The sequence below is a fragment of the Hyalella azteca genome, unplaced genomic scaffold (genome assembly GCF_000764305.2).
Source record: "Hyalella azteca isolate HAZT.00-mixed unplaced genomic scaffold, Hazt_2.0.2 contig1804, whole genome shotgun sequence".
NCBI lineage: Eukaryota > Metazoa > Arthropoda > Malacostraca > Amphipoda > Hyalellidae > Hyalella > Hyalella azteca.
In genome coordinates, this window is record NW_025932103.1 from 83,524 (window position 1) to 97,900 (window position 14,377).

The window sequence follows — 14,377 nt, forward strand, 5'->3', positions numbered from 1 at the left end:
TTCATTATCACAATGGCCGCCAGGAGCTGTAATAATATACGACTTATGAACTTTTGTCGTCAAGTTTGGAATAAAAATGTAACAATAAGTTCTAATAAAACTTTTATTGAAGTTCTGGCCAAGTTAGAACTTGAGCTCATCTTCAAATACAGATTATCTCTAAGTTCAAGTCCCGGTAGAAAAGTAGCAGCCTAATCTACACATTGAACCTCATTAAAAAGTAACTTTATGCCTTGACTTAAATAACGAAACAACAAGAAATTACATCATGCCTCAGCTTAAATAACGAAACAACAAAAAATAGCTTAATGCCTCAATTTAAATAATGAAACAACAAGAAATAACTTAATGTCTCGAAATAAATAACTAAAAACGATCTCTTGATCAATCAGAGAAATAAAGTGAGAGTTTGTACAAATAGAGATCCATGTAAGTGCAGTTGTCGTCCGTCTCTTTTAAACACTCTTTGTCTTTCATTCCGACATTACCTTCATTTTTACCTTCAATGCTAGGCCTGGTGTCAAAATCAGATCACGTTCTCCCAGACTTGAAATGTGAGCTTCCAAAGCAATTTTATTTCATTTTCATTTGTGTTGTAAGATAATTCTTATTTGAAGCAATCATACGTGATATAGACAAGGATAAGCCAATGCACAACTTATTTAAGCGTATAAATTTTGTGACTGGTCGGACCTACAGGCCGAACCTATCTATCCCACAAACTCTTAATCTTGTTGCGTGTCTCTAATATTTCGCTATAGAATACAGAGTTATTAAATTACGGCTTATTCGTGCTATAGACTGCCCTTCATTATTGATTAATGAATTCTCTTCGGTTACCGACTGAATAACTGCATCCACCCCAAACATACGAGCCACATAACCCTGACACTCCACATTTTACCCTTTTTAGCGCATTTTCTCATTATGGAAAAAATGCCCTATTGTGCTCGTCATGTCCGTCCGTCTGTCCGTCCGACCGTACGTCTGTCTGTCTCTCCGTGACTTCACGTTTTCGTCGACGAGAAAATGTCACTCACTGCAGTGAGTACTGAGTTAAATTCTTTCACTTTTAACCTTTTTACCCCTCACCTCTGGGTGGGTTAACCTGACTCAGCGTAGCCCGTCAAAAATAAGAGTATCAGCCGTAAGCTCTCTGTTCGTGTTGTGGGTAATAAAGTGTGTCACTATTGGCACAATAAAGACTCATAAATTCTTCTTGAAAGATCAATGGGTGTCGTATGTTGTGGCTGGGAGGATGTGAGGTATAAAAGACTTGAATAATGAACTACATTATTATAATATAATGAACTAAATTATTATAATATAATGAACGTGGATTATCCTTTCATGCATCCATCCTGATTCGGCTATATTAGCCGGTTTTTTCGATGGCCATCGAATAATCATCAACGGCCGAGAAAAGGCAGAAGATAATTCAATAGAGACTATAAATTTCAATTGTTGCATGAGACTCTCTTTTGATTTTGATCCTTCCTATCTACATTTTACACACTTTACACTGCCCATTAAATTAGTTATATTGCTCAATGTTCAATTTTAGGACCAGTTGGAGTTGAAGTGTCTGTTACATATTATGTTTCATCAACTGACGATATTATAAATTATTTTTCATCAACTGATGAAATTATAAATTAAATACCATCAAGCGATGATATTCTAAATTATATATCATCAACTAACGATATTCTAAATTGTGTTTATTCAATTGACGATATTCTAAATTGTACTTCATCAACTAACGATATTCTAAATCAAATTTCGTCAACTGACAATTTTCAAAATTATATTCCATCAACTGAAAAAATTACATCTAGTTATATATCATTCAAAATTATATTTATTATATTTTCCTTATATATCATTCTAAATTGCTTCTATCAAAGTACTTATATTATCAGTCTGCTTATTTAGCAAGTTCACGAGGATTTTAAAAGAGAAGAAAACACCAAGCAAATTCACCATATCGATATTGAAAACGTTTTGGAGTCCAGCTCCATCATCAGTTCGACAAACTAAAAATGAATAAAATCATTTTATAAGCCAAAATTCTAAGACAGACATAAAACCTAAACAAGACCAAACATTATATCGAAAAACAATACTCGATTGGAGCAACTTAGTCCTAGGGGTCACAAAAAGAATATAAATTTGGTGCTTTGGGTTAATTTGGGTTATATATAAATGGTGAATTGGCTTGATATTTTCTTTGCTTTTAAATTCCTTGCTTCTATCCAACTGATGATATTCCTAATAATATATCACAAGTGACAGTAGTATTTTTCCTGATCAATCTCCACCAGGAGTGGACGTGGTGCCGACTCCTTCAGCTGAGATGTTTGCGGCCTCGCGGGTCAATTCTGGCTCCTGAAAATTTCAGACGTCTGTCATCCTTNAGAAGTTTTAGGTAAGGAGCACTCATAAGAGATTGAATTTTAAGCCACGCTAATAAGAGTTCGCGTACAATGGGTAGACTTTTACCCGAAGAATGCAAGGAATTTATCGAGTTTTACCTAAAGAACGCGAAAATATAATTAAGTTTAACTCATAGAACGCGAAGAAATGATCGAGTTTCACACGAAGAACACGAATGGATGATCCAGTTTCACAGAGAACACGCAGAGAACTGATCGAGTTTTACACATAGAACGCGAAGAATTGATCAAGTTTTACTCGAAGAAAGCGAATAATGGATCAAGTACAACTGAAGATAAGCGAAGAAGTGATCGAGTTTTACAAAATGGACGCGAACATGTAATCAAGTTTTACCCGAAGAACACGAATAATTGATCGATATCTACCGAAGACACGCGGAAAAGTAATCGTGTTTTACACAAAGAACCCGAGAAAGTGATCGAGACTTACCCTAAGAACGCGAATAATTGAACCAGTCCTACCAAAGGACCGCGAAGAAGTGATCGAGTTTTATTCAAAGAAAGCAAATAATTGCTCGCGTTTTACACAGAGAACGCGGAGAAGCGTTCTAGTTTTACCTGAAGAAAGCAAATAATTGACCCAGTTTTACCGAAGATATACGAAGAAGTGATCGAGTTTACTCATAAAAAATAAAAATACGAATAATACGTGAAAGAGTGATCAAGTTTAATCAGAAGATCGCGAATAATTGATGCATTGCTACCAATGTCACGAGAAGAAGTGATGTTGAAGAAAGATGATAAGGCTCGCGAAGAAGTAATCGAGTTCCAACTTATGCGTGCCGTTAAGTGATCTAGAGCAGTGAAGTGGCAGTACAGTGCGATGGTTAATTGTGCTAACTAAACACTAATGGTAACGGTAGAAGAACTTTACCAGCTGGTAATGGTAGAAGAACCACTTTACCAGCTAACCACCGTTAGTGGTCAGTGCGGTGGTCAGTGGTCAGAGCGGTGGTAAGTGGTCAGAGCGATGGTTAGTGGTCAGAGCGGTAATCAGCGGTCAGTGCGGTGGCAGTACGTACAGTGCGGCGGTCAGTGGTCAGTGTTGTGGTCAGAGCGGCGGTCAATGGTCAGTGTTGTGGTCAGTGCGGTGGTCGGTGGTCAGTGCGGTGGTCAGTGGCCAGTGCGGTGGTCAGTGGTCAGTGTCCAGGCATTGCACTGGATAGATTAAATCCTCGGTAATCCTGTAAGTTGATCGACCGACTGGAAGACGATCAACCGCGCCATGAATTACGATAACGAAATTTATTGCTGAAAATTGCAGATCATTTTAAGGAGCACGCGCGTTGTTCAGCACTGAGTTCACTATAAGGAATTTATGGTGTTTGATCAATATTTTTGTACAAGTTTTTTTTTTAACTCAACATCTTCAAACTTCTTCATCTTCGAAAACAGAGCACAATTATAAAAAAAATTAGTGATCATTTAACTGCAAATTTGGCATTTATTTTTGTAACGAAATACAAAGAATAAAATAAAACTCCGAAAATTCACAATTAAGTCAATTGTGATGTAGACTTCTTCAATGTTCACCGAATTTATGCGAACCGCATGTGAGAAGATGGGGAGAAGAAATGTGTATACATACATCCAGACGTGTGACATTACGCATGGACATTTCAAAGAGGAAAAGATTATGAGCAAAAAAAATTATAAGGTTTGGAATTTTTATAACCACTAGCAAATGGATGCAGATATTTTGATTTCTAAGACACGACAACTTTAACAATGAAAACAACAATGTTTTATATTATTTCTACGGTATACAAATAAATGACGAGAGTTCATCACATTGTTGAGAAACTATCATTCAGCTTCTATATTATAAATCCCAAATGTACATATTTCTATAATACATTAATGATCGTTAGAGAAAAATTAGGGAAATAATATTCTTTAATACATGTGTAATAATCTTTTAAATATTCTCATATTGCTGTTTGTACCGATAAATACATCTATTTTTCCACCCACCAGTCTTTTATTCGAGTTCTTTCTCGAAGACAAGGAAAAAATAATGATCGAAAAAATACGAGAAGAAATAGGCTTTCTTCATTGCTCAGTGATTAATCAATTAATCGTTGTTTTCCTTTCCATTCACCACCAGTTTTCATCACCATTCTGCTCTGGTTTTCTTTTTCAATCTGCTTCACTCTTCCTCACATTACGATCATTGGAAAAGTTCGAAAAGAATCATTATCTAGCTCTTGAACTTATTGCTAAAGTTAGTTTCCCTCATATTGTTTTTTGCACTATCTAAATATATTTTTATTTTATCCGAAAATTATTCTTCAGCTCATTCTGAATAATTCTAAACATAAAAACTTTATTGCAACATATCTATAGATGACTGAAATTTTAGAAAGAAATTAGATAATGTTCCATATTTGGAAAAAACACGTTATGAAGAAACTATACCCTGGATTTTATAAATCGTAAGTTTACATTAGAAATAGGATATACTATTCTGGCTGCTATACATGATCTTTCTCGCTGCTATACATGATCTTTCTGGCTGCCATACATGATCTTTCTGGCTCCTATACATGATCTTTCGCAAGACGTAAAACGCACTCAACGTTCAGTAGCGCTTGTACGAATTTCGGCCGCGAACTAGCTGCGGCACTGAAAGGCCCTTCGCAAGTGTCAGCTGCAATGGAAGAGGATCGTAAGTCAGGAATTCACAGGCTAGTTCTATTTCATTGCACGGTTAGAAGAGCCCGGCAGAACCGATAAAACCGGTGAAGAATATCGCAATTTTCTCACCACGCAACTGGAGCGGGATTTTTCATCGATGTAATTCCCGGTTCGGGCTCAGAAGCAAATCTAATTACTGGCGTTTATTGGCTTCATGTTTGAAGTTCTGCCAATATGTCATCGGATATTTTGTTGGCTGTTGATTGTCTGCACAAAGCCGTGCCATTGATTGGACTAAAGCTGCGTCGACATCTCGCGCGAAGAAAAAAGCGTTAGAACGCAGCGGATTTATTTCAATTTGAAATGGTGAATTCCTGTAGCTTTGGCTGGTCGTAATGCTATTTACACGATTGCAAGACTAATCTCTTTACTAATCACGTTTGTTATGAATCGCAATGGGATTTACGGGACTTTATATCTAATCAGGTGGATAGAAACTTTGTGCGAAAACTTTCAGCAATTTACACGATTACTCGACTAATCTCTTTCCCAATCACGTTTGTTATGAATCGCAATGGGATTTACGGGACTTTATATCTAATCAGTTGGATAAAAAATTGTGTGAAAATTTCAAATACAGGAAAAATTACATTCCATATATAAAAAGATGTGCTTAGAAATCACATTTTTGAATTTCATTCATAGGCTGAAGCTTTGAAGAGTGTGTTTTCCTCAAATATGCTCAAATGTGTCCGATAGTGACCGAATAAAAGTTGAAAAACAAATATGAATGCAGTAATAATAACAAATAGAAAATAATTACAGTAATAGTAATCGAATAGTAATAGTAATGAAGGTTCAGAAACAGTAACGATAATAATTATTAACTCAACAGAAATTATAGATCGCCACTTTTCTCAACTCGAAAATTCATGTCATCAGCCCTGAATTTTCATATCGCTAGAATATTTCACAATTCACAAGTTTTATCCAATTGAAAATAATGGGTAACCTTTGTATGCAATTTGAATTTTCCTCGCGGTAATTGGGCTGACGATAATAAATTTTGCCTCATTGAATTTCTTCTCAATATGAAATAAAGCCACCGTACGCATTCCGAGTAACATAATTCACCCATTTAAACAAAATTTCTGCATCATAAACAATAACTTATTAAAATGAAGGTTACTTATGGAACTTATTAAGGCAGCTGGTGGAGCAATAGCCCCGTAGTATAGCTCGGGTACTGATCCCATCCTGCCTTGTGAAACACGCGTCTTATTGCACATGCAATATGAAACACGCGTCTTATTGCACATGCAAGTCTATTGCTTATGTAATATGAAACACGCGTCTTATTGCACATGCAATATGAAACACGCGTCTTATTGCACATGCAAGTCTATTGCACATGCAATATGAAACACGCGTCTTATTGCAAATGCAAGTCTATTGCACATGTAATATGAAACACGCGTCTTATTGCACATGCAAGTATACGCTACTTTTGACCACGCGAGATCCTAAGCGGACCTACGCCTTAAAACTATGGTCTGAGATTTTTGCGTCTAAGGTCTTAGACCTAAGCGGATTACGCCAGACCTTGGACCGGCGGTCTAATAAACAAATAAATGCTAAATAAATAAAATAATAAAATATACTTGAGAAGCGTTTTAGATTTAAATTCTTATTCGAATTTTAAATGAAGAGGGAAAGAAAATATTGATGCATTGAAACTAGATTAACGAGAATGCATAATTGCGAATCATGTTAGAGGATGTTTGAACCTGAATACTTAGTTCTAGTCAATATTACTCCCGAATAATATTTTACGTGCGTTCTGAGGAACGTGTTGATAAATTATTCAAATTACTTCAACGTTTGAAAAAATATAGATCCTAAAGTCTATTTAACAACGCTTCTGTAGCTGTTACAACTAAGTTCCTTTCCACTGCACAGCAAATGTACAACAAACATGTAGCTGTTACAAGCGCTTCTTGCATTCATGGCAGCCTCTCATTACCGCGAACAAACTTTGAAGGCTCAGAAAGATGAAAAAGTTGTCAACCACTTTACACTTGCGAACTTCTAACAATTTAAGCGGCCGTACCGCCCATACTTGTGAATCTTGAATTGCCGTCATTAATGTCGAGAAAAAATGCAACGACTTTCATCAAGGAAGAATTGCAACGAAAATTTGGTGTAAGTCCGAGGTACCGGTAGTTGAAATCTTCAACACAAGTTGAAGTTTGAAATTCACATTTAGACATGTATCATTAGTTTGCTTAAATTGAAGGTTGCCCAAAAATTTAAAACGGGATAAATTCCAACAGCTCTTACTGATTCATTGATTTATTAATAAAGCTTTAATGTAAAATACACGAACAGAGGAATCCTTCTCTGTACAAAAACCCCATGCGGGCGCCAAATAAAGCTTATTGAAATTTAATAATACATAACTAGAAAGAATTTATAATTTTTATAGATCCTTTAACCTTGAGTGAAGGGACATGAATGATTTATGAATAGCGCATGGATGATGGCAGTCCCGCAATCTCGGAAATGAAGGAGATATTTGATTAGAATGAAGGTTCGTTAATTTCTACTTTTCTTTTAGTCTTGATGTAGTGATAGCAACCGAAGCTATGCTTATCGATATAGGAGGTTGCGACGATAAGTATTCATATTTATTTCGATACAGCCGGTTATTTCGACACCTATTTTAATCTCATCAATCGCATGAATGAACTTTTCCCTCGATAGGGTTTGTATGTACGGTATTTACTGTCAGGTTGGTATTTTCTGTACATTGTCCGAGTGGTCAATAGGTCGCGACGGAAGGTTCCCTATACTAGCAGCTACGACTTGACAAGGAGAATGACACACACATTTATCTCCGACCTCATATACTAAAAAAAATACCCTACGCCTAGTTACAGAGCCAGGAATGATGACAATAACGAGAGCACAGGCTTACTTGCAGAAGAAAAATCTCATCCTACACCGATCTGGGCCGCAGACAACAGAGTTAGACAGCTACTACGGGCTCCGAATAACTAATTGAGACTAATTCAGGGAGGCTAAATTAAAGTGGCTACGATGTTGTCGTGGGTATAGTGGTAAAAAAGGATGAATAAGAACGATAAATGAAAACTATAATAAGCAAACGACAAATACAAATAAAGACAAAATATAACCGTGTGTTCCCTTTGCTCAATTCCACTGCACAGCAACTGTACCACAGTCCTGTAGCTGTTAAAAGAACCTTTCCACTGCATAGCAAATGTACAACAAACATGTAGCTGTTACAAGCGCTTCTTGCATTCATGACAGCCTCTCATTACCGCGAACAAACTTTGAAGGCTCAGGAAGATGAAAAAGTTGTCAACCACTTTACACTTGCGAACTTCTAACAATTTAAGCGGCCGTACCGCCCAGACTTGTGAATCTTGAATTGCCGTCATTAATGTCAAGAAAAAAATGCAACGACTTTCATCAAGGAAGAATTGCAACGAATATTTGGTGTAAGTCCGAGGTAGTTGAAATTCAGCACAAGTTGAAGTTCGAAATTCACATTTAGACATGTATCATTAGTTTGCTCAAATTGAAGGTTGCCCAAAAATTTAAAACGGGATAAAATTCTACGTAAATTCACAATGCCTTCATCGAAAAATTTTCGTAGAGCAGGTCCATCAATTCCAACAGCTCTATGACTGATTCATTGATTTATTAATAAAGCTTTAATGGATAATACACGAACAGAGGAATCCTTCTCTGTACAGAAACCCCATGCGGGCGCCATATAAAGTTTGTTGAAATTGAATAATACATAACTAGAATGAATTTATAATTTTTATAGATTTTTAAACCTTGAGTGAAGGGAAATGAATGATTTATGAATAGCGCATGGATGATGACAGTCCTGCACTCTCAGAAATGAAGGAGATATTGCCTAAATAATGAAGCAATTTCGTATCTCATGTGGGTCACCACGAGGCACTTTTGCCTTGCAAAAGGACGAATCAGTGCAACCTACAGAATTGAGCCTTTATTTGGACAATTTAACCCATTATTTTTTATGAGTGCAGTATACTGCACTCATGAGTGCAATACTGCATATATATATGCAGTATTATATATAGATTTTTATATTTGTATAGAAATATTCGGATGCGAAAACTCCAAATTCCAATTATAACGAAAATAATATTATTCACAAAACATGTTTGCAATATAAAAATATATCAACTAGGTATAATGAATATATGCGTGAGGTTTACTTATATCATCTTTGCGGTAATTATCAAATAAAAAATGCAGTTCTCATCACAGTTTTCTTAACGCAAAAATGGTTCATCGCTTACGTAAGAATTGACGTTACAATTTTTGCACCTCAGGGATAAAATTATCATTGCAGCGGCAAAAAGCAGTGAAGGATTTTGTAAAAAAATATTAATTAGAATTAGCGATTACACCAGAACATTATGAAATAGTCAGAGGAATTTAACTCAGTTATGACACGGGGGTGTTTTGAAAATGATTGAAAATTTCCAAATCAGCGATCACACTGAAATATTACTGAAGAGAGAAGTTCGTATCTAAACTTGACCTCGTGATTGTTGTTCAAGTTATCGGCTGCTCAACTTTGATAACAAATACAAACTTTGTAGAGAATTGAGTATTGTGCGGATGAGAGAAATTTGCTGCCATGTACATGTGGTTTGCAAGACTCCAGTCCACAGCGGCGCTCCGGCATTGCAGGTAAAAAAATATTAATCTGGCAAACTTAACTATGAGATAAAACTTATAATTTATGAATTATAGAACAATTGTTGTAAGACTATCAGATTTTTTGGCACCAAATAATTATGTTGTAAAGCCTTCGAATTATTTCACAAGCTTAAAATAAGATACCTAGCGATACTAAAATATGATAATTATTGATACGAAAATGTGATACTTAGTGATACTAAAATATGATGCTTAGCGATACTCAAATATGATACTTAGCGAACTCAATTGATGAAAGTCGTAATGGTAGGCTTTAATTCCATCAAATACAATTAATAATCACAGATTTGAATCGAGATAATTAATTAGTGTTTATGAGTCCTCTTATCGTTACACTGAAAAGCATTTGTGCGGTTGATGATCATCATTTGCATGCTTGTGATAATCATCGGATACTATCGTCCTGTCCTGCTATTCCTGATTATATTTATAAACCTGACGATATTCCTGGTTTTATTTCATCATCTGGTGATATTTTAAATTATATTTCTTCAACTGACGATATTCATTATCTGATTTTGTCAACTGACAATAGAATAAATTATTTTTCATCAACTGGCGATATTATAAAATATTTTTCATCAATTAACGATATTCTGAATTATTTTTCATCAACTGACGATAATCTAAATTATTTTTCAGCAACTAACGACATTCTAAATTACTTTTCATCAACTGACGATATTCTAAATTATTTTTCACCAATTGACGATAATCTAAATTATATTTCATCAATAAACGATACTCTAAATTGTATTTCATCAACTGACAATTTTCAAAAGTAATCAACTGATAAAATTATATCAAGCTATATATCATTCTGAATTTTATTTATTAGATTTACATTATATTTCATTCTAAATTGTATTTATCCAACTGATGATATTCCTAATAATATTTCACAAGTACCAGTAGTATTTTTCCTGATCACTCTCCACCAGGTGTGGACGTGGTGCCGACTCCTCCAGCAGGGATGTTTGCGGCCTCGCGGGTCAATTCTGGCTCCTGAAAATTTCAGACGTCTGTCATCCTTCCGTCCGACGGCTAATTAACGCTCGTCCTAAAATGCACGGACTTTCTGGAAAGGGACTTGAAGGCTTTGGGTGGGCTTGAAGGCTTTGGAGGGACTTGAAGGCTTTGGGTGGGCTTGAAGTCTTTGGAGGGACTTGAAGGCTTTGGATGGGCTTGAAGTCTTTGGAGGGACTTGAAGGCTTTGGGTTTACTTGAAGGCTTTGGAGGGACTCTAAGGTCTCAGAGGAACTTAAAATCTTCGAGGGGACTTCAAGACTTCGGTGAGACTCCAAGGCCTAATTCATGAAAAATTTTATGAGAAAAACTTGCGTAACAAATGATGAACCTTGAGATCTGACTTCTACATCCTCATGCAGCCTTGACACTGCAGGTTACATTGACGAAAAGTAATGTACAAATTTTTGGGTCGGTGAGGCAAATGAATTACTCAGCAGTATAAATTATTTTTGAGTAGAAATTCACAGTTTCGGGCCATTCGGCCCAAAATCGGCCATTCGAGCTACAAATGTAGCTCTCTGATCGAATCTCAGATGCGAGTCGATTTAATGACGAGTCGTTAATTAGAAGTGAACTAGAGGAAAGCGTGACAACAGGGTGATTAGAGGGACCGGGTTCTAACGCAGGAACCTCGTTCGATGTTCAGTTACGAATTAATAAACAATGTTATTGACACAGTTCGCTCCAAGGAACAATGTTCGCGACTGAGTTCCCTATACTGAACTTTACGGTGTCACCGAGTTCTAACAGCGGAAATCGTTTTGGCAATGAAGGTGAAACTTAGAACCTCACAGAAGTATTTTCTAGGTGAGTTCTATTTATTTTTCAGAAGTTCTAGGTAAGGAGCACTCAAAAGAGATTGAATTTTTAGCCATGCTAATAATAGTTCGCGTACAATGGGTAGAGTTTTGCCCCAAGAATACAAGGAAGTTATCGATTTTTGCCTAAAGAACGCGAAGATATGATCGAGTTTTACCTGAAGAACGCGAAGATATGATCGAGATTTACCTAAAGAAGATACGATCGAGTTTTACCAGTTTAACGCGAATAATTGATCGGGTTTTACCCATAGAACGCGAATAAATGATCGAGTTTTACCCAAAGAACGCTAACAGTTGATCTAGTTCGACCGAAGTCGTATTCTCCTAGAACGCAAAGAAGTGATCGAGTTTTGCACATTGAGCGGGAAGAAGTGATCGGCTTTTATTCAAAGAACACAAATAATAATTAATGATCGCGTTTACACGAAGAACGTGAAACATTGATCTAGTTTAACCGGACGAACGCAAATAATTTATCCATTGCTACCAATGACACGAGTAGAGGTGATTATGTTCGGTCAGTGTGGTGATCAGTGGTCAGAGCGCTTGTCAGTGGTCAGTGCGGTGGTTAATGGTTAGTACGATGGTAAATGGTCAGTGCGGTGGTCAGTTTTCAGAGCGGTGGTCAGTTTTTAGAGCGGTGGTCAGTGGTCATTGCGGTGGTCAGTGATCAATGCGATGGTCAGTGGTCATTGCGGTGGTCAGTGGTCAGAGCAGTGGTCAGTGGTCAGTGTGGCGGTCAGTGGTCAGTGCGGTGGTCAGTGCGGTGGTCAGTGGTCAGTGGTCAGTGCGGTGGCGAGTGGTCAGTGCGGTGGTCAGTGGTCAGTGCGGTTGTGAGTGGTCATTGCGGTGGTCAGTGGTCAGTGGTCAGTGCGGTGGTCAGTGGTCAGAGCGGTGGTCAGTGGTCAGAGCGGTTGTCAGTGGTCAGTGTCCAGGCATTGCACTGGATAGATTAAATCCTCGGTAATCCTGTAAGTTGATCGACCGACAAGAAGACGATCAACCGCGCCATGAATTAACACCACGAAATTTATTGCTGAAAATTGTAGATTGTTTTAAGAAGCACGCGCGTTGTTCAGCACTGAGTTCACTATACGGAATTTACGGTGTTTGATCAATATTTTTGTACAAAGTTTTTTTTTAGACTTTACATCTTCCAATGTTTTCGAAAACAGAGTACAATTATAAAAAAATAATGATAATTCAACTGCAAATGTGGCATTTATTTTTGTAACGAAATACCAAGAATAAAATTAAACTCCGAAGTCAATTGTGATGTAAGCTTCTTCAATGTTCATACCTACTTTATGCGAACCGCACGTGAAAATATGGGGAGAAAAAATGTGTATGAATATATGACATATATCAGTACGTGTGACATATACGCATGGACATTTCACTGAGGAAAAGATTATGCACAGAAAAAAATTATTGGGTTTGGAATTCTTATAACCACTGCAGATATTTTGATGACTAATACACGACAACTTTAACGATGAAAACCACAACATTTTTTGATGCTTGTGCGATATAGAAATAAATGACGTGAGTTTATCACATTGTTGTGAATCTATCAATCATCTTCTATATTCTAAATCCCAATTGTACATTTTTCTATAATAGGTTAATGATTGTTAGAGAGAAATTATGGAGATAATATTCTTTAATACATGTGTAATAATCTTTTAAATATTCTCATATTGCTGTTTATACCGATAAATAAATATATTTTTCCACCCACCAGTCTTTTATTCGAGTTCTTTCTAAAAGACAAGAAAAAAAATAATGATCGAAAAAATGCGTGAAGAAAAAGGCTTTCTCCATTGCTCAGTAATTTATCAATTAATCGTTGTTTTCCTTTCCATTTACCATCAGTTTTCATCACCATTATGCACTGGTTTTCCTTTCCATTCACCATCAGTTTTCATCACCATTATGCACTGGTTTGCCTTTCCATTCACCATCAGTTTTCATCACCATTATGCACAGGTTTTCCTTTCCATGCCCCATCAGTTTTCATCACCATTCTGTAGTGGTTTTCCTTTCCATTCACCATCAGTTTTCATCACCATTCTGCACTGGTTTTCCTTTCCAATCTGCTTCACTCTTCCACACATTACGATCATTGGAAAAGTTCAAGAAGAATCATTATCTAGCTCTTAAACTTATTGCTAAAGTTAGTTTCCCTAAGATTATCTTTTGCACTATCTAAATATATTTTTATTTTATCCGAAAATTATTCTTCAGCTCATGCTGAATCAGTCTAAATATAAAAACTTTATTGCAACATATCTATATATGGATTGCACTTTTAGAAAGCAATTGAGGTAATGTTCTACTTTAGGAAAAAAACCCACGTTATGTAGAAACACCATCTTGGATATTATGAAACGTAACTTAATTATTTACATTAGAAATAGGGTAAACTATTCTGGCTGCTATACAAGATCTTTCTGGCTGCTATACAAGATGTTTCTGGCTGCTATATACATGACATTTCTGGCTGCTATTCAAGTTCTTTCTGGCTGCTATACAAGATGTTTCTAGCTGCTATACATACATGATCTTTCTGGCTGCTATACATGATCTTTCTGGCTGCTATATACATGATATTTCTGGCTGCTATACATGATCTTTCTGGCT

General features: G+C 36.4%; 1 protein-coding gene across 1 annotated transcript in view; it reads left to right on the forward strand.

The window, feature by feature from the left end:
* LOC125179029 (delta-like protein C) overlaps positions 1-2,406 on the forward strand; it is a 45,517-nt gene extending 43,111 nt beyond the window's left edge. The window contains exon 5 of the mRNA XM_047884085.1: positions 2,325-2,406. Coding sequence (XP_047740041.1) covers positions 2,325-2,392 — 68 coding nt within the window. The 3' untranslated portion in view covers positions 2,393-2,406. The remainder of the gene's footprint in view (positions 1-2,324) is intronic.
* The last annotated feature ends 11,971 nt before the right edge of the window (positions 2,407-14,377 follow it).